A 27,667-nucleotide genomic window follows, 5' to 3' on the forward strand; every position below is an offset into this window, starting at 1 on the left:
ATGGAACTGTATCAGTGGATGATTAGTGTGTGATTTAAACTTTTCTCAGTAGAGGTCGCCATTTACCCTGTTCTTTTGTAATTGTCACTGATTTCCCATTCATTCTTTACTGTTACCATTTTAGCCAGGTAGTTTTCAGCCAGATTTTATTGGCAAAAACATCTTTCAGTATTCTTTGAGTTTTCTTCTCTAGCCATGCAGAGGGGTTGTGTATGTGTATATCTCTATGATTCTTAAACAGTTAGTGCTTTAACAATTTGCTGGAAAATATACAAACGGCTCCTCATCCTTAGCCATTGTTTTTGAAGTATTTTTCTGCCTTAAAGGTGCACTCAGTAATTTTTTCCACATTTAAAATTTTTACTCCTAAAGAAATTCATTTGTATAAAATCATGACCACCCACATGAGATGAGGACTCTTTTCATATCAGTATCCTTATAAAAGCTGTTTTATTTATTTTAGAATCACATGGCCTGCTGTGTACTACTTGCTTAATCTCTACTTGCAAAAGTAACCGTTTTACTATTGGATACTTTCATTCTTGAATTAAACTGATCCTGGCTCACTGTGCATAGTGCATTTCTACAATGAAATCTGCTACTGAAAACTATTGATTTTGAATGATGCTGTGTCCAAGATGACACAAACAAAACATTACTGGGTGCACCTTTAAAGCTGAAGTATGTCATTTCTGCGACACTAGCACAAAGGAATGAAATTGCAAAAATAAACTTTTTCATAACAACTTTCTGAATCCACCCCCTCCTGCCATTGGTCACACAATGAGATAGTTTTTCATAGTGCCAAAGTGACACAATGTTTACAGTTTTAAAGAAAATAAACCCCTAAATGACTTACTTCTAGTTGTCTCTACATATTAAGCTGTGATAGAATAAAGTATTCAAACCAGGGACTAAAAACGGAAACTGAAAACAAACAAAATTTTTAGCAGAACGTAACCAAAAACCGGAACAAAGTGATTTTCAAATGTTCCGGAGTGAAATCTTTATTTTTAAATGTTGGTAACCAGTTATAACTGCTTAATTTGTATCTGGTAATTTTTTTCATGTAACTAAAGGACGAAGGGTTTATCACAGTACATTTCTGGAACTACACCACTTCATTTTGCCCGAAGAAAGAAAAATGTGCTTTGATCCCGAAGGAAACTGCTGCATCGCAAATTTCTTTCCTAATTGTCCAATTGGATTCTTTGAATTAAGACCTTTTTAACAACTATGTATAATTAATACATATACTGTACGTGCACGACTATTCCAGATGTAAAATGTACATTTCTCAGTTGTCTTCACTGAATTATTAATTTAACTCAGAGATCTGTAAATAAAATTATACTTTATGTTAATTAACTGCTGGTTATGATTTCTATGCCGATAAAACCACCACACTGAAAAAAAAAATTACTTTTTTCTTATTTTGGTGAGACTAGTGGCTTATTTTGGGCTTCTTTGACCATCTATTGTGAGATCTAGCAACACTGCATTTGGTATTTTACCCACCCCAGAGTACTGTCATTTTTAAAAGTACTTTATTAACATTTCTTTTATTTTGTACTAACCGTTAACCTTTTGGAAAGGAGGTTGCAGAACTTCTGAACCGGAACGAAAAAAATACAGTTTTTCCTCAGAACGAACCGAAATGAAAAATATTTATTTTTCAGTCCCCGATTTTAACACAGAAACGGTTACGTACTGTTTTATTGTATTATTGTATTTTCTGAAATGAATAGTGCCTGAACTAACATTTGATGCTGTGGAGAACACAGAGTAAAATAGGTCTTATGGTCTCTGCGGATTGTTCTGCCTTCCCTGGAACTGTTTGCAAGATATTCCAAAAAGAGGCAAATATATAATTAACTAATTAATTTTGTTACAGAAATAATTTCAGTTAGTAAGTTAGGAGTGATTAGAGGAGGGGGATATCAGCTGACCTTGATTGAATCTACTTAGAATGGTCAAGGGATCTTATTTCATTAACCCTGCTGACCCACCATAAAAGAGGAAAACTGGTGTGTTTGAGCAGAATCCATAAAGGCCGCCCTCTTCAACAGATGTTGAATGAACTCAGAATTGCCTTAAGCTTTCTTTCGTTCTCTTTCTTGTTTATCTCCCTCGTATCTCATTGGCTTTGAAATATCTCAGACTTCCTGTAAGCCTCCGATCAGGCTTTGGAGCATTTACATCCCAGGACTTAAAATCGACTCCAGAAAAAAGTACCAGCCTTTTAAAAAAAATACAGTTAACTTTTAATTAGAATTGTGAATGTAAAAGAACCATCAAATTCATCTCGAGAACAAAATTGCTCTGCGCGAGTTCACGCGACCCTTGTTTGAATTCAGAGTGACCTGAAAATTAGCTAATTTTAGAACAGAGGTTTAAAGTACAATTCTGACTTGCAGCTTGGTTGTGGTCTTAACAGTATACGTGTTCTCCAGCGTAGCCTACATGCTAGCAAAATGTCTTAATAATTCCAACAGTTCCCAGATTGATTGTGTTTGTTCCTCTGCCAGCTAAGATTAAGCCCTCTGACCTTACTTTCTCTGCCTGATTTCCCTGTCAGCCTGCCAATGGAGGCAAGTCCTCTCCTGTCTGTGGCTGAACAGTCAGCACAGGATGAGATGTTTGACTGTTTCATCTGCACCATCAACCCCATCCTCATCTTCAATGGGGGACACACTGGAAACTAAAGTGCGCTGAAGTGCATCGCTCCCATTCTGAGCTGAAGTGGCAGCTTGCCCAATAACAGAGCATGCTCAGTGCATGTTGCTCTTAAACTCAGCTGTTCTCATCTGGTGTGAAAGTGAACCATGCTCCTTGTCAACTGATGCTCAAACTTTTACCCAGAAGTGTTTTTTTTTCATGTTTCTTTCTTTAAAACGTTCATATATATAACGCCTTTAAAGAAATGTTTCTTGTTCAATAAAAGTTAAGCTCAACCAACATCATTTGCTGCATAATGTTGAGTACCACCCAACAAATATTTAGACTTGCTCCTAAGTCTGAATGTTCCTCTCCATAAACTAATGAAAATACATGTTTAAAAATTATAACCAAAAGACGTAAAAATGATACATGTTATCATGCTTTTGTTGTGATAAAATCACTTACTAACCTTATCTTTGTTAAGTTATATCTAGTACTGGGACGTCATGACAAAAAAGTTGCAATCAAGTTAAACAACATATAACGTGTTATAGCTATTTTAGCATTTATGGACTGGCGTTTATGGAAAATTCAGTTCCATTGTAAGTGCCTTTCTGTAACCGAATTTTTGCATTTTTAAAATAAAGGAGGTATGAGAGAATTATTTTTGTGGTAATCAACATTATTCCACAAATGCTGTTATTTGACCAAAACTTGTATTGAACCTGGAACATTCCTTTTTAATACAGAGGAAAGTAAAGAAAAATAGGAAATTGGTCAAAAGGTTAAAATAAGGTTTTGGCATTATGCAAGCCATGGCCCCAAAATTGAATTTCTTTTTCATTCATCAAATATCACATGTCCTTGTGCCCTTTTTTTTTTTTTTTTTTTTTTTTTTTTTTGCCAAGATGCAGTGTAAATCATGCCAACTTTTGCATACATGTATTTTTGTCTAGTTCTGCACAGACTGTGTGATTTCCACAGCAGTCCAACTCTTGTCCCTGTCGTCGTGGCTGTGGAGGGCAGTGTTTTGTTACGGTTAGTGGGCTGGCTTTGCAGGATCTGGCGTATTGACATGCATGTCACAGTGCTCCCCAGCACTCCCCTCTAATCCCCCACTCAGTGCGGTGCTGTGCTTCTCATCAATTCAGCAGACACGCTAAACAGATTCCACTTTCAGCTCTGACTTTGGATGTTAGCGCTCTAAACTTCCTCCAGGGAGCCATTTCCTGCAAATCAAAGTCCTGCATGCCAGCCTCTGAGAAGAAGGCACAACAAGCTGTTCATCTGAGTTCACTGGAAGAGGCTCCTAGAGACACTCCGAGATCTCAGCTGGTCCTTCTCTTCACTCTCACAATCTCAGCCAAAATCCTTTTAGTGAATGGAATGGAAGCTGATTTTATTCCTTAAGATAAGAGAAAATAATGACAGCACTCTTTGGAGACACTTGGGTATGCTCTAAGAGACGTCTTGCTCTCTGCCTGATCTCTGCAGGTGTGGTGCTCTTGGAACACTCCAGCCCCACTGTGAATTACTTTTTGATGGTTTAGATGAGTGTTAGTCTTGTTAACTCTTGCTCTTGGTTTGTGTTCTCTCTAGGTCATGGCTTTTTGAAGCTGGAGGACTTTAAAAGTGCCTTCAAGCGAGTGGCTCCTCGTCTGCCAGAGAGAACAGTTCTGGAGGCTTTCCGGTAAGAGTTCAGACTGGCTCAATCTTTAGAATTTGGCAACAGTAAGTTCTATAGCTGAAATCGGTCTGTGTTGCACCCAGTGGCCTAAGCTGGAAGTGTTGTTGAATGAATAGGCATGTTTGAGATCCGGTTTCGGAAATGTGCACAAAGTGGCACCAAATAGCAAGTTGAAAAGCGTTGTTTTTAGTTGTAAATTATGTTTTACAGTCAATAGGTATGCATATTTTATTACCCATACACCCCTATCCAAACCCTAAACCTAACCATCAGTGAAGTAAAAATTGTATCTTAGAAAAGAAACCTCTGAATCACATTCAGTATGAATGCAGTTACATCCTGGTTTCCATGGGAGCAGTGTCTCTGAGGCTGAAAAAGATGAAAACATTTTATTTGATGCAAAGATGTCTGATGGAGTAGGACACTTGTGAGTCACTTGGCAGAATGGAATTAATATCAGTGTACTGGAACATTCGGAAGCAAAATGTGGAGTTCCTGTCTAATCATGTTGTCCGTAGTCCTTCATCATACACAGAGTTTTGTGTTTTCTGATCTCCCCTCACTCTCTTCTCTGTCCTCAGTCCTTCTTTTTGCTTTACTTTTCCAGAACAGATTAGTTTAAGATGAATGTAATTATTTCATGAATGTGTTGAGTCAGATTTGAGTTGGTGTTTCTTTTCTTATTGCCAAGGTTTAGAGCAAGTCTCCCACCCCAACCACAGCAACAATCTCAACAGATTCTGTCGCAACAACCTCCAGTGTGAGTGGAACTCTTTGATACAGTCCCATGTGAGAGAAACATAGGGCTGGAGAGGCTCGCCGTCTGCTCATTAGGTCGAGAACAGTTCCTGTGCGCCTTGCTCTCAGAGTTTCCCAGTCCCAACCAACCTTTTCCACTTCTGTTCAGGCCCCGTGGCTTCTCCACATCTCTCCACAACTTCATCCTCACCGTCTTGCTCAGAAGTGCTCTGGGCTTGTAAACAGGTGTGATTCCAAGCCTGTGTGTGCTGCGCATTCACACCCATTTCAAACAGTTATTACTAGACCCAAAGCTATTGCCAGATCCCAAAGCCAATATGACATTTGACAATCTCCCACTAAGATCTCTGCATTAATTTTGTACCATGATGTATCTAGAGGTTTCAGCTTGTGTCCCTGCATTTGCAGTGATAGCGACACTTTATTATCAGGCATCAGCTGAGTCTCTCTGCTCTGTTTCTACTCTTCGAAGAGGTGATGTGCAGGATGTATGTAGAAGTGAGACAGAGGGCAATTAATTTCTTTCAACTTTTGTTTAAGGGCTCAAGAGCTCGGTTGCACATTGGAGATGTGATGCGCGTCTTCTTGTGCCTGTATGTGTATGTGTTGTTTGTTTTTTGGAGAGATTTAGTGCTTTGTTTGCAGTGACTCATCCTCTGCAGTTGGGTGACTGCTGCATGATGCAGCAACTGCTGAGAGCAGCATGGTTGTCCTGCAAGGCCAGTTAACATACAAATGCCCTCTCGCACCACACAGACCCTGATCACTGACAACCAAGATACAGTGTCCATCTGACCTTAAGCTCAGCTGGCATACTGGGAGTTGATTACCTCCAAACCCTTAATGAGTTTGTGACTTTACCTGTCAGATTAGGGTTGCTTTGTTAAAATATAGGTGCTTTTCCACCATCGAGCCAAATGATCTGGTCTCATTGGCACATTTAAGGTTCAGTTAAGTATATAGATTATCTAGAATCAAAATCGTTCACAAATCTGTCTAAACGATTCACTTGCAAATTGGTCTGAATCTAAATTATTTTTATAAATCATTGGTCAGAAAGTGTGGGAACCCTGTGAGCATGGTTAGCTAACCATGCTGAGAAATTTGGGCCTGGAATGGTTTGTAATTGCACTGTAACATACTGAAAGGCGCTCAAGTGGAAATGCTACTGGAACTTTTCCCCTTTGGCCCGATGGTGAAAAAGAACCTTCTGTTTGTTTCAAAATAAATTAGATTTTTTGTGATGCGTTGCACATTGTTTTTGAGAATTCTGCTTATTGAAATGTCACCAAGGTTACATTTTTTTAGATAGTTAACATTAATGAATTTATATCTGTTATAGAGTTGCAATATAGCTAGATTATTTCCAGCTACATTCAAAATCGAATAAATTGTTGAAATTTATTTTTTCTTAATGGTTAATGAATGTCAAACCCTTGAAAAGTGTAGTTCCAATTATGTAATAGGGCATATCAGAAATCCATTTCTGCCAATGAAGTACATATAGATACAAAAAAAAGTAGAATATGTTTCTTTACTTTGGCTCAGCCAATTGCTGGTTATTCCCCACCTTACCAGGTGTTAACCTTCACCAGTTGCTACGTACCTACTGCTATTAATGCAATGTAGATGTTTGACTTCGCAAATGCAGTGAAGCACCTGGCACAAAGAGGATAACTAAGCACTGTGTGTATTTGTTTGTGTCTTGGCAGGTCCAAAGCTAGTGCACGTTCAAAGTCATAACCTTCACGCCACTGTGCCATCTTGTTTTTTTCTCTCCACCTCCTCCAGTTCTCCTCTGCCCGACATCCTGCCACCGCTGACAGAGTGTGGCAGCAAATGGACAGAAAAGGGGAAAAATGACATTCTAAGGAAGAAGCGATGGAAGACAGAGAGCTCACCTTGAATGTTGTGTTTGGAGTTTATCTACACGCCCAGGGCTATGTTTAGAAAAGATTATCACAACAAAGTGATAATCTGAAACGCCCGCCTTTATTGTCTGTTTCAGAGGTTGTACAGGGTCTGTGTGTGTTTGTTGTTAGGTTTGCTTTTGTCTTGTACCTTGAGATCAAGTGAAGTCTCTGAATCTGTTTTTATATTGTGACACCTTTGTGAAGAAAAGAACACCCTCATCCTGTCCTTTTTGGCATAATTATAACAGAACAATGGAGAGCCCTGCAGGCTTCGCACTATTAGCAGACGTGCTGTTGCCTCTTTATGCGCTAAAGATTGATGGACATGTGCTGCCTCTCTGAATGAATGTTAACAACGCCATTTCTTCCCAGCTGCTTGTTGCCATGGTGACGTGGTACGCAGAGCTGGTGCCATCACACCTTGAGCGCTGTGGTTGTTTTGCTTTTTTTTTCATCCTCCGCTACTCTCTGCTTTTCTCTTTTGTTGTCATCGTTACCAGAGCAACTATCTGCCATCTCCTTTCCATAAATACCTGCAGCACACATTCTTGCAGTTCTTGAGTTACAAGAATGCAGTTTTTTCCTTTCCTCCTCCCCCTCCACATTGCTCTCATTCTCTCACCCGCTAAGGAATCTCAGGTTTCTCATTGTTCTCTCTGATGTCCCAGCTTTAGCCTCATTGTGCTGACAGTCTCATCCTTACTAATAAGTCTGAAGGAAAAAAGGAAAATCCCATTCTGCACTGTACATCCTTTCATACTCCTTGTCCTGTTGATTTTAATTACTTTTCACGATCCATTTTTGAGTTACACTTCAACTTGATCACTTTGTAGATATCTGCCTTTTTATTGTGACTATATAGGATAAGTTGAAGTCTGAGCAAAATGAGTGGAGCCATTAGAGGATTTAGTCATTAAAACAATAATTCACACAAAAATGAAAAGTGTCCACTGATTCCTGACAATAGGGGACAAAACATGTCTTGCATATAAAAGTCATCCTTATGTAAATAAAAATCAAGAAATTCATAATAATAAAAATGCTGGAAAAGTTCAATCTAAATTAAATGTGTATACTCAGGGCATTTATTACTTATATTAAAATATTTTGTTAATATATTTTTTTTATATATATTTTAAAGAGGTACTTTTATGCTTTTTGGGATTTTACCTTTCCTTTAGTGTGTAACATAGCTCTTTGTTCATGTAAACGTTCTGCAAAGTTACAAAGAAAATAGTCCACACAAAAGGGAATTATTCTCTCCCACAGACAACACTGCTCAAGAACTACAAGAAACAGCTGGATTGTAGTCCAGCCATTTCTTCTGTAAAGTATCTACGTCACTATGTAACGCCGTTGCATAATACTCGCCTAAGGGCTATTTTGTCCCGCCCCCAAACAAACGTAGTTATAGCAGAGTCCAGGATAAGTTGGGTTAGTGTTGTCGAGAAGACGCTGTTTTCTTCACTGCGAAAGAAAAACCTCTTTTTTTGGACTTCCAAAGGCAGACGATTTGAAGAATCAGTGTAATTATTTAGCAGTACAACCGATGCTGGATTTTCAAGATGGTTACTCCTGAAAGATGGTGCCGTTCCCACTTTGTTGGGACAATCTGGCACTTCAGAATAACAACCCGTAAGTATGTTGTGTTCGCTGTCCTTTTCTGCATATCGCGGCGCCATTTTGTGGTCCGTTCTGCATTTCGCGGTGGCTCATTTTAGCTTATCTCGGCCCATTTTGCACATTTCGCTGCCGACCTACCGGCCCACTTGGTTCTACTGAGGGCCAGGTTCTCCTGATTGGCCCCAAAGAGCATCGGCCCACCGGTAAAATGCCCAGTATGACAGATTACCAGTCCAGCCCTGCTCACAATCATACACCAGTGGCGGCAGAGCTGCCATGCAAGGCGCTAGCCTGCCATTGGGAGCAACTTGGGGTTCAGTGTATTGCCCAAGGACACTTTTAGCATGTGTAGTTGTGTAGGCCAGGAATCGAACCGCCAACCCTTAGGATTAGCGGCCTACCCGCTCTACCCCCAGAGCCACAAAGGTCTGTAGCAACATGTGGGCTAGTGACAGAATTTCCATTTTTCAGTGAACTTTTCCTTTAAGGTGGTGTGATTGTGGTTGTTAAAAAATAACTTTTGATACCAGCGAAAACATATTTCCCTTTTATTTTACTCTCAGCACAGGAATCTGATACAACAAGCTGCGCCTCTGAGGATCTGCCTCTATCTCAACAAGCACAATGCAAACAGTTTCATTGAAGTCCAAATTGGTTTTGGGTTAAAATATACAATATCAAAACCACAGTGGTTGCATTCATTGCGTCATTGTCTGTATTACTTTGAAATTTAGTAAAACAAAGAGAAAAGCCTTCAGAATAATAAAACCACTTGGCCTTATCAAAGCAAAATGTAATTGCATATCTTTCTCAATTGCAAGTTGAGTGGCGGTTTACTCATACTCTCCAAAACATCCTGTTCTCTGCTTCTGTCTTCAGAGTCTTTTTAATCTGAAATGGGGACTAATGAAAAAGTGAATTAATTAGCATTCTTAATTAAACTTCTGTTGGAGTTTCTGTCTTATTAACGGGTGCTTTTATGAATATGATATAAAAAAAATATTCATGCAAATGACCAATGTGAATACCTAAGGCTAAGCAAGAGGTTATGGTGAGTACGTCTCTAAAACTATTTTCATACATGGTTCGATATTAAATATGCTGGTTGAAGATCCTAATTGCTTATACTGTTTTCGTCAGGTGACTTCAGAATTGAGGGGCTAACCACATGTAGTCTGGAACAGGGTGATGGTTCATTCATGCTATTTTTTTACCCAGAGTTAGAAAGGGAGAGAGAAATGGGGGGAGGTGGTGGAAATGAGGAAAAACTCCTTCAGATCAGTAGCAAATTAGCCCTGCCTGGTCTCAGCATGAGTGCATTTACTGCATATTGAGAGTTTGCCCTTTCCCTTTGCCACCATATCAAGGTAATTACATTTCCTTTGTAGTGCTGTGAAAGGAGGCATTGCTGGCCTGGAGTTTCACTGCCTGCCCATGAAAGCACAGAGTGCATAAATCCCTTAAAATAGCTGCTTTTTTCCCCCTCTTCCTGCTGACACAATAAGCTTAATGAAGGCACGGTAAAGCAGCCGATTCAGCTCTTCACTGGACACTCAGAAAACCACTAATGGTGAGTTGAAAATTGGCCTTTGAAAACAACGTCACTGGTGGCTGAGAGGCATTATTCCTTAACATATATTGCATACGAACACACAAAAACTCCCACAACTGTTTGACTGTGCAATGGATCTGATTTTGTGGGAGAAGAAGTTGAATGATCTAATTTCAGCTAGTTTCTGCCATCTCTTGTTTTTAACCTATCATTTTCAAAATATCAAATCGCAGAAAAAGTGCAAAGCCGGTAATAATTTATAATAACAGTACATAAATAATCATGAATTAATAACTGAATTAATATTTACTTCTGCATGAATTAATGATGAGTAAAGGAATGGAATAATCAGGAACTAATGAAGAGCTTACATTAACTACAACATGAGTCATATGAATTCATGCATTAATAATGGCCACCTTAACCACATGTTAGTACATGTTTGTTAGTTAATGTATAAATTAACATTAGGAAATAAACTGAATCAAACTGGCTTTAGAAGATAGAATGTGAAGTACTTCAACCTTAAATTAAACATTGATATTTAATATTGTCATAGTTTATAAGTATTTTATACATTTAGCTGTCTGCAGTTTCTCATCAAACGTCATTGAATGACACAGCATTTTTATAAATGGACATAAAAAACGTAGAAAAACACAATAATGATCACCAATAATTTGATCTCAACTGGTTTTAAGTTATTCTCCGTCCCTTTCATTTCATAACCTCCCTACCACTCAATTCACTCGTCATCTGAACCATAGATAATAGATATAGTCAGCAACGTGTCATATCCTTGGCATGGTTTAGCGTGGGAGAAAGCAAAGCCTTGTTACCATAGTTACTCATACATTCGTCATACTCAAATATCCGACAAATTATAACAATGAGATATATGATGAAAATATTTTTTGCTCTTCAAACAATGGCAAAAATAATGAAAACTGATTTTGTTTATTGCCCGCTAACTGACAGAAATATAAGCCTAAAAAAGAGCATTGTGACTGCAGTCGACCGTATGCTAGATACATGCTTTTATGTATTTGGGAAACATCCAAGTGGATTCAAGAGTAAACCTTTTATCATATCATAACAACAGCTGTTCCAGCAGAGACATAATGATGAGTTAACACCAGAAAACTAGACAAGATACATGAGAAACCTTGACATGTTCGGAGTGGAGCGCTGCTTATTGTTTTTTATGCTTTAATCAATCAAACATTTCTAAGGGGATGTATTTCTTGATAAGTTCAGTTTGGCAAAGTGTTTAGTAAAGGAGTTTCTGGTAAAGTTGCTGTGAAATCTGACATTTGGGTTATTTTATAGGGTGCAGTCATTTCATTAACAATCAATCATATTAACAGGTATAAATAAAAATATTTTAAGATACCAATCAAATGACAAAATATTAATGTGACAGTCATAAACGTAAACTTCTGTCTTGTGGTGGCCTGGCGCTGCTAAGAAAGTACTTAATGACTCAACAGCTTGCAGCCACAGTGCTCTTTGGGCTTCAATTTCTGTCAGTTGGCGGGCAATAAAAAAATCAGTTTCGGGTTTTTTGGCTTTGTTTGAAATGCAAAAAACTACACAACAGCTTAATATCCATATATATCAGATATTTCTCTCAGTTTTCCACATAGGAATCTATGAGTAACTATGGAAACAGCTCTTTGCTTCCCCCAAGAATGGGTGGGGCCTCCTTGCCAACTGTATCTATGGGAAAGTTTGTTTTTATGTTGCTGGATCAATATTTGTTTTTGTCATACATATTTCTCAATATTTTTACTTTGTGAGTTTCATCAGAATTCTAAATCAAAATTATGATAATGATTTAATCATCATCATCATCATCAACATTGTTATTACTAATAGTAATTTGCTTTGTTTATTTTTCCATGGACATTTGTGCATGTAAATATTAAATCATTTGTTATGTGAACTAATCTAGATAGTTCACTTAATTTCTGCCTGGAACTACAGTATGTGGAGAGCTTGTTTCTGGTGGAGCACCTATAAGCGGCGCTGTCTAGGTGTTGACTGGCTGCTTTCCACTATTTCCTCAAGTCAGAGTGTTCATACTATCTGTTTTGATGATGTTATGTGCAGTATTTGAATTCATTTTGTTATTATTATATCTTTATTATATGAACATATTAAGCACTAACATTAGCATTTGCAGCATCAGGAGAGATAGAGACAAAACACACCTTATAAATCATTTAAAAGTGTCTTGTATGTCTTAACAGGTATGTTTGTTTTTCTTCCTTTGAGTCTTTATATGTTGCAAAAGAGATTTAATTAATTTAAAGCATCTTGGTGAAAGATTGAAATTTGTTTTTCAGTGTGATTTTTTTTTTCAAATTAAAATATTATAAAAATGTTCACTTTAAATTTTGTTTTTAATGTCATGTATGGTACTGGATTTGTGTGTTCAAATATGCAGATCTTTAAAAACATCTCGGTCTATTTAATTGGTGCAAAAGGTTAAGGATCAACTGTTAATGCAGCATAATGTCAATAAAACAGTGAATGGTTACCAAAACTTTGAAGCTCCAATAAGCACATAAATGCTGCATAAAGGTAATCCATACAACTCCAGTGGTTTCATATATATCATATATTTATCCAGAATAATCCAGTGTCATCTAGTGATGTTTGTGGCAAAACTGAAGACATAAGACAAAAGTTATAAAACAAATTGTAATTATGGCCATATTTAATTATGTACATTTAATTCTAGGTTTAAGTACTCACATTTTTTCTTCTAAACTTGTTTGATTTTGTTTATTTCCTAATGTTAATTAATGCATTAACTAACAAACATGTACTGACATGTAATTTAGGTGACCGTTATTAATGCATTAATTCACATGACTGTAATTAATGTTATCTCTTCATTAGTTCCTGATTAGTCCATTTCTTAACTCATTATTAATTCATGTGGAAGTAAATATTAATTCAGGTATTAATTCATGATTATTTATGTACTGTTATTATAAAGTGTTACCGGTAAAGCCTGCAGTAGGGCTAATGTCATACTCAAGAGTTATTTTCTCATATTAACCAGCAACTTCAAGCATGCACAGATATAGAACAGCGATTTGGAGTTAGACCAAAAAAAAAGACATATAAACAAATGCTTCGATTTAGGCCACATCCACGCTAATCCTTTCAAGGCTGAAAAACATTGAAATCAGGAAACTGAAAATAGAGGTTTCAAAGTATGCGGTAATGGAGAACATTTTCGAAGTGCTCTATTTTTGGTGGAGAAAACTGTAAACACAGTGAAATCAATTACATTTTCAAACAAATCTGTATAGCCACAGTAATCTGTGTTTGTATGAAAACTCTGTGTGACAGGGTCGTGATTATACACAACCGGTCCCTTATCAGGCTAATTAAGCATCCGAGAGGGATAAAGGCCGACTGCGGAAGGTGGTGCGCCGAGAGAGAGATCGTTTATGGTCAGCTGACCGTCATGTGTGTGTTTGTGTCATTGTTTTAAGTTTCTCATTAAACTATTATTTATATTGTCAAGCCGGTTCTCGCCTCCTCCTTGCCCGTCTAAATCCCTTTACACTGGTTCCGAAACCCGGGACTAGAAGGTCGTCTGGTCGCCATGGACAACTCCCCACTGGGCAAAGTCATCCGCGCCCTGGCTTGCATTCAGGAAACCCATCATCAAGCCCTGCTCGCCCAGGAAAGATGTTTCCAGGAGCTCCTCCAGGTCTCTACGGGGCTGGCTAGCTCCAGGCGGATCCTCCGCCTTGACCCCGGAGAGACCACTCTGTTTTCAGTCTTTGTTTTCCAATTTTTGTGGTAGTAAAGAGCATTTTCGAATGGCTCTGTTTTCGGTTGAGGAAAGCAGCGTTCTAGTGTGGTTGAGAGGCATTTTCAAAAGAAAGCATATTTGAGTGGAATTTCTGTATTCTTTCATTTTTGATGGCCCTTTTTCCCTTCTGTCTCAGTCTCTAGTTTTCTGTTTCTTTCTGTCTGTCTCTGTCTTGTTTGTGATTTAAAATGAATGTGTTTGTTGAAGCCAGACTTAAAATTCAAGGAGGGTTGCCAGAGGGTAATGCAGTAATCACATTGGTTCGCCTTAGAGCGGGCGAATGGATGAGGAGAGTGGTGCCCTCTGCTTGTGGCTGCTCCTCCAGCCTTAGCTTACATCTGGCTGGCTTTACTAACAGACGGTGGCTAAACACACACCTTCTATAAATGCAACATCTATGTAGAAAATCCATTTCCTTTGTATTGTTCCATGTCTGCTGTAAAGACTTGCTCTCTTAGCCAATATAATTTTCATATACATACCATTCCCATACCTAAGTATGATTTGACAGCAATATATAATTGATTAATCTGGAACCCGATGGTTTGTTTTTGTTTTTCACTAAGTAGTGCTGTGTGCTCTGAAATTATTTAGAGCTTGTCTGTGCATCTGAGGTTTCCAACAGAAATGTCTTTTGCTTCTATTAAACTGATGGCTTTTAGGGAAGTTGGGGGGGTGGGGTAAATCAGAGTAATTCCACTGGGATCGTTGTACAGTATGTAGTTGCCATGACAATTATATTAGTCTCCACTGGCAATCATCCACCTTGTTGGAATTCTAATGAGGACGTTTTTTTTTTCATCTCCCTCTCCTTTTTTCTATTTTGGTGTGTGTGGCTATCAAGGATCTCCTGTCATAGTGGAAAACTGTGTTCCTTGAAGCAAAAATATAAGAGCCTTTTAAATAGATCCACGGAAGGGGCCGTGGTCTGCTGTCTGAGAGAGATTGCAGCACGATGTGGGCTGAGCCTGTTACTCTCCCTCCCAGGTCTAGGCTAATAAAGATGGGTTGATATGTCCATCAGAATCTCGAAAGTCTTGAGAAAGCGAGAAACATTGTTCCAGAAGTGAGGTAACTTTGGTGGCTCTCCCCAAAGATAAGCAATGTGTGTTAAAAAAAAGCCATAAAAAAACAAAAAGCATTGTTACAACCAAGCATTACTTTTATAATGCTCAGTGTATTCGGAACCTTTCTGTGTTTTATATGCTGTTGAATGTTATTCATTTAATTTCAACCTGCAGGCATTCTAGTTGCATCTGTTACTGCACATAAGACATCAGATTTCACGTGTTTGATCTTTACCAGTGAGATCATAATCTGCAGAGTGATTTAAGGAGCCTCTGGAGTGCTGAATAAATCAATTAATTAATTAAGGCTATCGAAGTAAAGGATCTCTCTCTGTTCTATCGAGGGTGCATTCCAACAGAGCTCAAATCACTCTATCTATCAAAGTTTATTTCCTGATACAAGTGAAAGGTAACTGTTGCCCTTTTTAGTGGAATTGATGAGATGTCTGTTGTCAATGCTCTTTTTTTTTTTCTCTTTTCTTTTTTTTTACTAATGACACTTTATCGCTCAATCAAGTTTTATGTGATTATTGACAATGGACAATGACAATGTTATGTGAGTGTTAGGGATGGTCATGGTAGTTTACTAGTTGTCCAACAACCAACTAGTCGATTATTGAGGTTGGCTAGCTCTAGCTGGAGAAGTAAAACATTAAAATCAGCCTTTAAATGTATCCTTTTTAAAGCACTGCTGCAACAGCCATACACATTCATATGGACATTTGTTTCTGTTGTGTCACTATTTTTTGAGTGTCCCGCCTAAAATTGGACTAGTAAAAACACTACTCGAATATTGATATTTGAATTTCCTTTGTGCCTTGCCTGCCGTTGGTAACAATTAAATTGCTTTTCTCATCTAAATCTTGTTGTTATAACTCATTGTACATAATGCATTGATTGACACTTTGGATATATGATGTTGTTAAAGGAATAGATCACCCAAAAATAAAATTCTGTTATTATTTACAGTGATTGAATCATTTCAGAAGACTTGGAATGTATGTGTGAGTAAAATCTTTTTTGGTAAATTTTGATTGTGGATGTTGTTGTTTATGACCTTTTATGACTTGACACATCACTGGACTTCCTGTTCCCATTGCTGATGGCACGCTGCATTAGTGTTTGTATCCTGCTTAGCATTGCTTATTCTTATTGTTTATGCAAAGGGTTCTTTGGTTGAAGGTTCGAAGGCTGAACTTAAATTCTAAATTCCAAGTAATCAATTACAAAATTGTTTTGTGTTCGAGTACTCTTCTACAAAATTACTCAAAATGCCCATCCCTTGTCCCGTCACTATTTGCATTATTGAGATGGTTGCGTTTTTGAACACCAAATAGCCTCTTATGTAAAGATTCCATAAGAAATGCATCCAGTCATGGTCAGTTGACCTCAAAACCAGCCTAATTATACAAGGCTTCGTCTTCAGACTGTTTAGCCGAATAGCTGTTCAGGCAATTCGCAGAGTGGCCGATTTTGAAATCATGTAGTTTTGCACATCCGTGTGTGTCAACATTCCTATTCCCACTATGGAAGAAGTCTCTCCAGGATGACAGGATACAGGAAGTGTCCATGCCTCAAGGCTTTCTGAGCCATGGGGCGTTAAATAAATCCTGGGCGTTTACTGTTTTGGCTGTGTGTATGTGTGTGTGTGATGCTGATGGGATAGGATTGCAAGGATGGAAGAAAGCTCACTACAGCACTTGTGCTGGTCTCATGTTCTCCTCCCCTGAGGACCTTATATAACCCCTGTTCATGCTATGTGCCTGCTATTCTATGCCACGTTCTTCCTGTCAGCGCTCTTATGCTGTGTTCACATGTGTCCAATTTAGAAATCCAACCAGTTTGTTTTTTAAATCTGATATTTTGCACTGACAATCCACATTGTCTTTTTCCAAATTTTGAAATCCGATCCATTTGTTTTCTGACAGCTTAGACATTGCCTGGAATATCCACATCTGTTGACATAGTAATGACATGGACATCAACAGGACAACGTGGCTTGTAAAAAAATCATATATTAAGTGTTGTTTTGCTGTTCAGTCTAAAAACAACTACATGGAATTAGTTTTAATAATAATTTTAGATTTAAAGGACATGTGTTAGTGAATATGAAATTGTAATTGTTTAATGAATTGCTTTCTCTGTAAAACAAGGTGCTTACTGGCACTTAAGCCATTTTCTCGAAAATATTGAGGAAAAGCAGCTACCAGTTATATGGTGCCAATTGCATTATTGCACTGGACAACATGTCTCTCTATAGCCATATAGCCTTGTGAAGTTCCATGTAGGCTGTAGAAATAAAATTGGTGGCTCTCCAATATGCTTTATGTCAAAGACAACATGGGTCATTTTAGCACAATAATGGCACTGTGCTGCTTTCACAAATTGTTTTGTCAGTGACAGATTTTCCATTTGCTTATATGATTGTAGAACAAAACAAGGAAAGCGGTGTAAACTTAAAGGGTAAGTCTTTTAATCTTTTCTTTTCAGTGTCAACTTAAAGGGTCAGTCTTTTAATCTTTTTCTCAGGGTCTCCAGAGACAGCCTTTTCCTCTTTTTTCTCTCTCCCTTGCTCCGTCGCTCCTGCCCTTTTTATGCCGCTCTCCTCATGTTACTGCAATCAGACACAGGTGTTAGTCATCATTTAGCTCAGGTGTGAGCGCCCTTACCGCTTTTCTCTCCCGGACGGGCGCTTGACCACGCCCCCGCTGCCACATACCCCCACCGCCCGACTCAGGCCGGGGCGTCATCCGGCCTGCCTACCACTCCCCCCCATTTCTGGAGAGGAAGTCAGCGGCAGCCATCTGCACCCCGGTCTGTGGACCACCTTGAACTTAAAAGGCTGGAGGGCCAGATACCAACGGGTGATCCGGGCGTTCGTATCTTTCATGCGGTGGAGCCACTGCAGTGGGGCGTGATCCGAGCAGAGGGTGAAGGCTCACCCCAGCAGGTAGTATCGGAGGGTGAGGACCGCCCACTTGATGGCCAAACACTCCTTCTCTACGGTGCTGTACTTAGTCTCCCTCAAGGAGAGCTTCCGGCTAATGTACAGCACCAGGCGCTCCTCTCCCTCCACCAACTGCGAGAGCACGGCGCCCAACCCTCTGTCTGAAGCGTCCGTCTGCAAAACAAAAGGGAGAGAGAAGTCAGGTGCATGCAAAGCGGCCCCCACAAAGTGCAGCTTTAATCTCTGTAAACGCCTGTTGGCACTGCTCTGACCACTGGACCGGATCTGGAGCCCCCTTTTTAGTAAGGTCAGTCAGCGGGCTGGTGACATCCGAATAATTAGGTACAAACCGTCTGTAATAGCCAGCCAGCCCCAGGAACTGCCTCACCCCCTTTTTGGTCTTGGGTCTAGGGCAAGTCGCATATCGCCGCGGTCTTGTCAATTTGGGGTCGCACCTGGCCATGACCCAAGTGGAACCCCAGATACCGTACCTCCACACGCCCAACCGCGCGACTTTTTCGGGTTTGCCGTGAGCCCGCCCGCCGCAGCGATCTCAGGACGGCCCTCAGATGTTGCAAGTGCCGCTGCCAATCATTGCTATAAATGATGATATCATCTAGATAAGCAGCGGCGTAAGCAGTATGTGGTCTGAGGATCCTATCCATGAGGTGCTGAAACGTGGCTGGTGCCCCGAACAAACCGAACGGAAGCGTCACGAATTGGTGTAATCCGAACGGCGTGGTGAAGGCCGTTTTTTCACGGGATATTGGTGTCAAGGGGATCTGCCAATAACCCTTCGTTAGATCCAAGGTCGAATAAAACCGAGCAGAACCTAACCGATCGAGCAGTTCATCAACACGGGGCATTGGGTACGCGTCAAATTTAGACACCGCATTGACTTTTCTATAATCCACACAGAAACGTACAGACCCGTCGCTCTTGGGAACAAGGACGACCGGGCTGGACCAATCGCTGTGAGATTCTTCTATTACTCCCATGTCCATCATCGCGTCCAATTCTTCCCGAACTATTTTCTTTTTATGCCGCTCTCCTCATGTTACTGCAATCAGACACAGGTGTTAGTCATCATTTAGCTCAGGTGTGAGCGGCCTCACCGCTTTTCTCTCCCGGACGGGCGCTTGACCACGCCCCCGCTGCCACAATGATTCTGCTGAAATTTAGTGATTTGCAAAAGGCAATAAAACATTATGAAGATAAACACATCTTACAAAACACTTTAAGTCCTTTGCCTGTTAATAATGTTTTTAAAGCATTAACTATACTAGACTTGGCCGGTTTCAGACTGATCTTAAAAAGGGTGCCAAACTTATAGACAAGACAGACAACTTGTATGACTTTTACAATATTGGAGAGACTGTTACTGTAAAAGTAAATGCTTTAAAAAAAATTATGTTTGGAAAACATTTGTGATAAATGTTAAGAGTGAATGGCTGTTCCAAAAAATCTTACAGTGAATGCTAAGTGTAGACCTTTTTTTAATAACGTCTCTCTTCAATCAGAGAAAACAAGCGTATTTCTACAAAATACTGTAAGAACTCTTTTGTTTAAGGGCTGATTCTGTCTCAACACCCCCTCTCAAAGTAATTCTTTGAGTTTCCCTGAAGATTTTTCCAATGTTTGTTTTCTTTTTATCTCATTATGTCTAGTAGAAGCTTTTTTATAGGCCCTCAGTTGATATAGTCCATTATTCTTATTTGAATGAATAGTTTCTCTGAACTATTGGTATTATAGAAGCGGTAAGCATACAAGAACTGTCAGAGGCTCTAAAAATCAAGGAGCCTCTAAAAAAATAACCTACTTTATCTACAGTTTTACATGAGAGAGAATGTGTAGTTAAATGCTGGGTTGTCCTGTTTCTCTAAATCTGAGTTATATATATCTATATCTATCTATCCTGGGGGCCAAAAGTCTGGAATAATGTATAGATTTTGCTGTTTTGGAAGGATATTGGTACTTTAATTTACCAAAGTGTCATTCAACTGCTCACAAAGTTTAGTCAGGACATCACTGATGTAAAAAAACAGCACCATCACTATTTGAAAAAAGTATTTTTTAATCAAATCTAGACAGGCCCTATTTCCAGCATCCATCACTCCAACACCTTATCCTTGAGTAATCATGCTAAATTGCTATTTGGTTCAATGAAGCTTAACATTGTCTTTGTGTTTGTTTTTGAGTTGCTACAGTGTGCAGTAGACTGGCATGTCTTAAGGTCAATATTTGGTCAAAAATGGCAAAAAATAAACGTTCTATTCTCTAGAAACTCATCAGTCAATCATTGTTTTGAGGAATGAAGGCTATACAATGCTTGAAATTGCCAAAAAAACATAAGATTTCATACAAAGGCCTACACTTCAGTCTTCAATGACAAAGGACAACTGGCTCTGCAGGTTTTCCACGTGTCTTAAAAATGTCTCAATTCACTCTTCTTCAATGTAAGTACTTAAAAAGGTCTTAAATCAGAGCAACAAGTCTTTAATTGATAAGGTCATGGCATTAAATGTTGTATGAGGGATTATTTTCTCAATGTGGGATAGTTTTTTTTGTTGCGTTTTAGTAGGGTGACTAGACTAGACATCCCGTTTTGAAGAGGTGTGTCCCGACAATTCTCTAACCATTGTAATTATGTCCTGGTTTCAGCTGGTAGGCTCACAGAATTCTTTCTTCTTACATATGTCATTTTCCTTCTCACTATTGTTTTTGGTATCGTTTGCAGAGATGAGAATCAATTTTGAAGCGTTGTGCATTGATTTGACGATACTTTCATTCTAGTCTTTCTGCAAATCTTTCTGCTGAAATGTATCTGGATACCATGGCAATGACGTCATATTCTTGGCGTGCACTCTTTGTCATCCCGTCATTCAGCACAAGTAGAAATGCACCAAAAAAAAATTTTTTTTCAACAACAAGCTGAAAGAAACCGATCTATTTCTTCGTGCAGCACGTGAATATGTAAGCGAGAATTTTCTGTAATTTTTATTTCCCCTTGAGCACGGAGGTAAATCAGACAATGTCACATTTAGACAGATACACTACACTTTTTACTTAGTACAAGCACTTATATGTTCAGATGTGGGGTTGTATTTGGAATTTTTGGTTACAATGTTGTGAATTTTTGTTATGTCATTTAATAATTACACATGCAATATTACATCATATGGATTGGATTGATACATTTTAAAAAGCTAAAATGTGGTTAAACCGTGGAAAAACGAAATCTAAAATAAAATGTACATTTTCACAAACTATAGCCTATACAATTAAGTGCAGAAGTTTGCATAACCCTTTTGTTTTTATACGTTTCCACAACCCTTTCAGAATGTATACAAATAGCCTATAAGAGATTATATTTTTTATGTTGTACTGCCCTTCAAAAGCTACTTAACACAATTTACTCTTATTTACACAAATCATACTGTTCAAAAGTTTGCACCATTTGGTTCTTCTTATGTTGCCTTCTTGAGCATCAATAATTGTTTGCATCTTTTGAAATAGTTGTGTATTAGTCCCTCAATTGTCAAAATCTGGACCTCATATATATAGCCACTGTTGGGAATAACTCAATTGTGCAGAAGATGCTGAGAAACCAAATAATTTGATGCTAGTTGGGTTTTTTCTTAAGAAAAGTCTTAGATTTAGATTAATAAAACCTGCAGAAACCCTGCAGGTTTGGAAGAGATGTGGAAGGCCCAGAAACAACTAAACAAGAGGATAAGTACATCAGAGTCTCTAGTTTGGGAAATAGATGTCTCACATGTCCTCAACTGACAGCTTCATTGAATTCTACCTGCTCAACACCAGTTTCATGTACAACAGTAAAGAGAAGACTCATGGTTGCAGGCCTTATGGGAAGAAAAAAACACTTTTGAAACAGAAAAACAAAAAGAAAATTAGTGGGCAAAGAAACAAAGGCATTGGACAACAGATAATTGGAAAAGACTGTGGATATGGATATTAACCCTATTGAGATTTTGTGGCATCAGCTAAACTTCAAATTGTAATGTTTTAATGTCCTGACTATACTTTTTGATTGGTTGAATGCCACTTTGTTGAATAAAAGTCCCATTGCAAAATCTCTACATTATTCCAAAGTTTTGGCTGCCAAAATATATATATACACAGTACATGTGTGTGTGTGTGTGTGTGTGTGTGTGTGTGTGTGTGTGTGTGTGTGTGTGTGTGTGTGTGTGTGCGTGTGTGTACGTGCGCTATGTGAACTTTATTATGTTGACAAAATTCACTTTTAAAATGCATTTAAAATATCCAGTCTTCCTCTTCTGTAAAACTGGAGCAAAATTATTGATGACTCATTTTGCACTACACAGGTTTTTGTCCAAGCACATGTTCTAGAACAAGAAGGTTCCTACCCCTAATATCACTTCTACAACACTGAAAACCCTAATAAATGTACTTTACTCTATTGGTTGATTAAACCTGTTCCCTCAGTTGAATTGAGTAATGGTGCCTCCAAAACTTACTTTACTTAACATGGTGTTCATATTGAATTAACTTGACTATTTAAATGACTATTTAAATAAACTAGATGCAAGTAGACGTAACTCAGATTTGCTATTTAAAAATGGTTGTTCCTACTTAATTTTAGTTGAATCGACTCAAATTTATATCAGATAATAGCACAGCTCAAATTAAGAATATTATAAATGATTAAAGGTCAATCATTTAAGAAACTTTATTCTCCACTGAAATGCATATAACTGTACTTCAGTTTCACATGAACAAGGTGAACTGAAATAGTTATCAGGGTCGAACTTGAGGAGGGATACAGTTCACCCTGGTGTTATCACATGAAATAACCATTTGCAACAAAACACCATCAATAATACTACAAAAGACCTAAAACCTCTATGAATGGTTAATAACAACAAGTTAATTAACTTAGATATTTGAGTTATGAGCTCAAAACTTGACATTTCAAGTAATGTTTAATTAAGAAAACTTGATTTTCCCAGTAATGACAGCATTAGGGTTTACAGTGAACCGAATAGGAACTATAGCAAATCATTGTTTGTTTCTGTGATGTAACTAAAGACTAAAGGCTATTTGAAAATGAGTCCTTTAATATGTCCCACCCAAACAGCCAATTGGAAATATGTCAAAACTATGCTCTTCATACCATTTCATTGGGCCTTTTTTCAGACTGCTTCTCTCAAAGGCCTGTTAGTTTAGAGAGCAGGGAGGAAAAACAAGTGTTTCTGTGCCCTAAGCTTTAGAAGTCTCTACTATGATTAGCTGTCAGAGATTTTAAACTGAGGCTCATGGGAACAACAGTATTGCCTGTCTCCCTCTCTCTCCACAGCCTTTCCACTGTCACGTTTTTATTATTAAACAACTACCGCATACAAGGCCTGGCTTCAAAGGCACAGGCAATTAAAGTTTTTTTGCTCTGGGGATTTGAGGCAGTGTTTGTGTAACACACATTACTTAAGTCTTGTCTGACTTATGTATCTTAGAGGTTGATGAAACAAGGAAGAAGCAAAGCTGCGGATTCTGTTTGTCTGTCAGTTTATGTGATGAAGACTTACTCCAGATAATGCTTGTTTGTTGTTGTGATGGAAAACCTCTCTGGGATGTTCGTGGCGGTTTGTCAAGGACAGCTGCCCTGCCAAATCCAAAGCATGGCTGTTCTTTGGTAATACATGAATGCGGGAGAGTCATGGGTCGAAATGTCCTAGATTGCATCACTTCCTGTTTTTGGCTATGGTGTATTTTTGCAGAAAAGAACTGATAGACTCTCTGCCTCACATGGTTTCTAAAGGGTTCATTTTCTTGACAAGCTGCATTGCACTACTCAAATGGGAATCCGTCTGTCTGCCAAGTCCGACTGGGCAAAACAGTCTGATTGTGAAAAACTGAGTGGATCTTTGCTACAATACATAAGTAAAAGATGGTTTCAGCTCATGCTACAGACTGAATCTGAAGTGTTTGCATGGAAAATTACTTTTATCATGTTGCTGTTTCCTGGGTCAATATAACTAGCACAAGAATTGATTTATGTCAGTGAATTAAAGATAGGATTTCCCAAACTGAGAATGGACCAAATAACATAATTGCTTCTACATGGCACCCTAAATGGATTTCCTCCCAACATTGAGAGTCTGAAAATTAAATGAGTTTAGGCACTTTCTGTGCATCTCAAAAAGCTTTCAGTCAGATTGAGATTATTCTCGACCCCCTGAGCTGCCACATTGATGTCTCTCTCCTCGTCGGCAAGCGTAACATGAGAGAGTATGCTTTGGAGATGAAGATGACAACCCAAAAGTGCCTTTTCTCCCACTGATCAAAGGGGATAACTGGTAGGATTGTCCCATGAATAAAGCTATCAGACACCTGCAGGTATAATTACCTTGTATAGACGTGAGCATAAGGAGAGAGTGGGGTAAAGCAGACCTGAGAGCACAGAGAGCAATGAGTAGACATTAGAAACTCCTATTTGTGACAGTGCTGTTAACTGTCTCACAAGAGGCTTTTATGTTTGTTCTTTGAACTAACTGTAAACAAAAATAAAAACAAGCATTCTTTGTATCAGTTTCTTTGAAAAGTTTGACAAAAGAGATAAAAAAAAAACATGTTTTTATTTATTTATTTTTGTTATTGTCAACTATAGTTATTAGTGATCCTTGCTAATGGAAGCAAATGCCAGTCCACCTTTTTAACCGCCCTAGTTCCGGAAGTATTTTTCCCATAATTGTTTTTACATAGGGATTTCAATTAGTACTCCATAAAATAATTCTAAGCCAATCAGCTCCAAAGTGAATCACAACATTACAAACTTTAATTTGAATCGGACAAAAAAACAAAGAGTGTGTAATTAATGCCTTTAATTAGGGAATAAACTTAAATCCCTTGAAGCAGTGTGAATGATGTAATTGAACTAACTAACTAAGAAATTAAAAAAAATGTAAGTATTAATTTAAAGTTGATTATAAGCGTAGAATCAATATGGGTATTTCACAGAATAGAGACAGAATTGGGTTTGCGGAGTGTTGTCATTACCATCATGACCCGTAATCACTATCACAAGCTGTAACGTGCTGTGATGACGATGCTTGTGATGACATATTTGCCATTTTTGCAGAAAAAGTATAGAGAAAACAAAATTAGCCTCATGGATGACTAGCAATTTTAGCTGGAAAGCTACATGCAAAGTACAGTAAATTAAATAGAAAAGAAGTAAAAAGTCATCAATATAATTTAAGTTAACAAAAATATAATTAATTGGTGTTGACACGTAATAAATGTACATGCCTATCGCTAAGAATAAAGAGTAAATTGTCTTCTTACCTTTCCGGACATCAAAACACTTCTCAAGTTATTGGTAGCATGATAAAACTTTATTTTCAGAGCATTATGTAGAGTGTGTTGGTAATGATGGATACATTAAGGGATAGGTATAAATTAAAGGACATAAAGGACAATATCCAAATGCATATTTAAAATTAGCTAATAATATGCTAGCTTAAACAATGTTTTATTAAAATACACCAAAAATATAGATAGATATATTCAAGTAGTTTGAGAGTGTTGGGAGACAGAATTGATTGTGTTATTTGCAGTGGTGCGGTGGCTGCTGAGTTCTTCTGGCATGGTTTGGTTGCTGCAATTCTTTAATTGATTATTTTTTTCCCTTCCTCATGATCATAAATAATGTAGTTCACTACACCAGGAAGTAGTTCACTACTTCACCAGGAGATATTAAACACATAAAAAAAAAAAAAAAATGAAATAACGTAGGTTGATGGCTTCAACAAATGCATATGCCATCGATTAACAACCTCGAAACTCACCATTGGTGTGTCTTTAAAGGTTTATAAACAGGGGTTAAATTGTGGTAGAAAAGTTCCGGCACCTCCAATGACATTTAAAAAAATACGATTTTGGCAGTTTGCACCATTTCAGTTTTTAATTAATTCCATCTCCATTTAGTGAGTGTGATCGCTCAAAAACACCTTTAAATTCCTTTCAATTTGATTACATTAACATTATGCTTCCGTCTAGTCTATCTCGGAACCTGTTCTGCTATATTCATCTAGAGTGGCACACTCTGTGCTGGCCACTCCTGTTCCAGTTAGATCACAAATTAATATACAACCAGTGCTCCAAGTAGGAAGAAATGTTTGGTGGGGATTGAGGTGGGTGTTGGGGTCCCCCCACATCACAAATCCTAATAACCCTTGATTATAAGTTAATGTTAATAATCAATTAACCTATAGAAAACATTTATGGGATTTTTACTTCCGGAACCAGACTTTTGTGATCTATTACAATTGCTCATACTTGGGGTTAGGGATTTGAATGAACTTTTCACCTAGCGGACGATAAAACAAGCCAAACAATCCCAAGTCATACATAAAAGGTGGCCATATCTAGGGACTGGAATATCATAGAGATCCAGGGTGGGCTCTTTTGACTTGGGCCTGTAAACAACCACCCTAGCATTGTGGTGATGAGTTTTGTGTGTGCATGCACCACTCACATTTTCTTCACAAAATGAATTAATAGTTATTACAACTACAAGTACTGAACATACTGAAGTTCAAGATTTAATCATAAATGCGATTGGAAACATTTCTTATGTGATGATTTAAGTATAGCCAATGTGTGTGCATTTCAATTCTGCTTATACTCACATATGTGCATATGCAATGGCACAATACAGTGTTTTAAATAGGTACTCAAGCTCATAAAGGTGTAGCCCTTATTGTAATGTCTTCAAATGAAGTTAATCTAGAAATGATTCATAGTGAGCTCTTGCTTGTGCTCCATGGGCATTCTTAGCTGTTGTCTTGGAAACAGACCTCCAGCCATTTGTTGGTATGACATTCCATTGCTGTGCTTATTTTTGGGGTGTTTTTTATTTAGCACATCATTGGATGAAATTTAGGAGGACAGAAGGAGGGTGTTTGAGAGTGTACTTTGGGGTCATGGTGTCCTTATATGGGAGCATCCCACTTGGGGCCACAGTGCAGCATGTCCCCTCTCATGCCAATTAAAGATGATCATAGCCTGTTGTAACAGGCCCACATCCTCCACACAAGTCCTGTGCCTCCTGGACAGGAGGAAATAAACACATTAAATGGTGTGATTAATCCATCTTGCAGAGCCATGAAAATCGTAAGCTGCCAGGCTGTGATAATAAAGACAGGGGTCCCAGTGGATGAGGAGAGTGTGTGTATGTGTGTGTGGTTGCAGGAGGGGGAGGTAAGTAAGTGGTAGATGGTTCAGTAAGAGGACTGGTTTACAAGACACACACCAGGAACTATATGCCTCCAGCACCACAACTTTAATGTGAGTCCTCAGCTGTAATGGGTTACTGCTCTCCTGGTACACACACACACACACACACACACACACACACACACACACACACACACACACACACACACACACTCACTCGTTACCTTCACCAAAGAGGTTGCATGGAACTGAGTTTTGTTTTCTCGCTTGAGGAGGAAAGAACACCAGTTCAAAAGCAGTAGCTTATACATGTATTAATTTTGCACACACACACACACACACACACACACACACACACACACACACACACACACACACACACACACACACACAGTACATATATA

The 27,667-nt window shown here is 38.4% G+C and overlaps 1 protein-coding gene across 2 annotated transcripts in view; it reads left to right on the top strand.

Moving 5' to 3' along the window:
* efcab11 (EF-hand calcium binding domain 11) overlaps positions 1 to 27,667 on the top strand; it is a 68,036-nt gene that overhangs the window by 10,689 nt on the left and 29,680 nt on the right. Inside the window, exons 5-6 of one of the 2 annotated variants that reach the window (XM_052154123.1) lie at positions 4,261 to 4,351; positions 6,899 to 8,058. In XM_052154123.1, coding sequence (XP_052010083.1) covers positions 4,261 to 4,351; positions 6,899 to 7,013 — 206 coding nt within the window. In that variant the 3' untranslated portion in view covers positions 7,014 to 8,058. Of the gene's footprint in view, positions 1 to 4,260; positions 4,352 to 6,898; positions 8,059 to 27,667 lie in introns of those variants that run through there. The other variant, XM_052154124.1, reaches the window with a different exon arrangement.

This window comes from Xyrauchen texanus, chromosome 22, assembly GCF_025860055.1.
Source record: "Xyrauchen texanus isolate HMW12.3.18 chromosome 22, RBS_HiC_50CHRs, whole genome shotgun sequence".
NCBI classification, from domain to species: Eukaryota; Metazoa; Chordata; class Actinopteri; order Cypriniformes; family Catostomidae; genus Xyrauchen; species Xyrauchen texanus.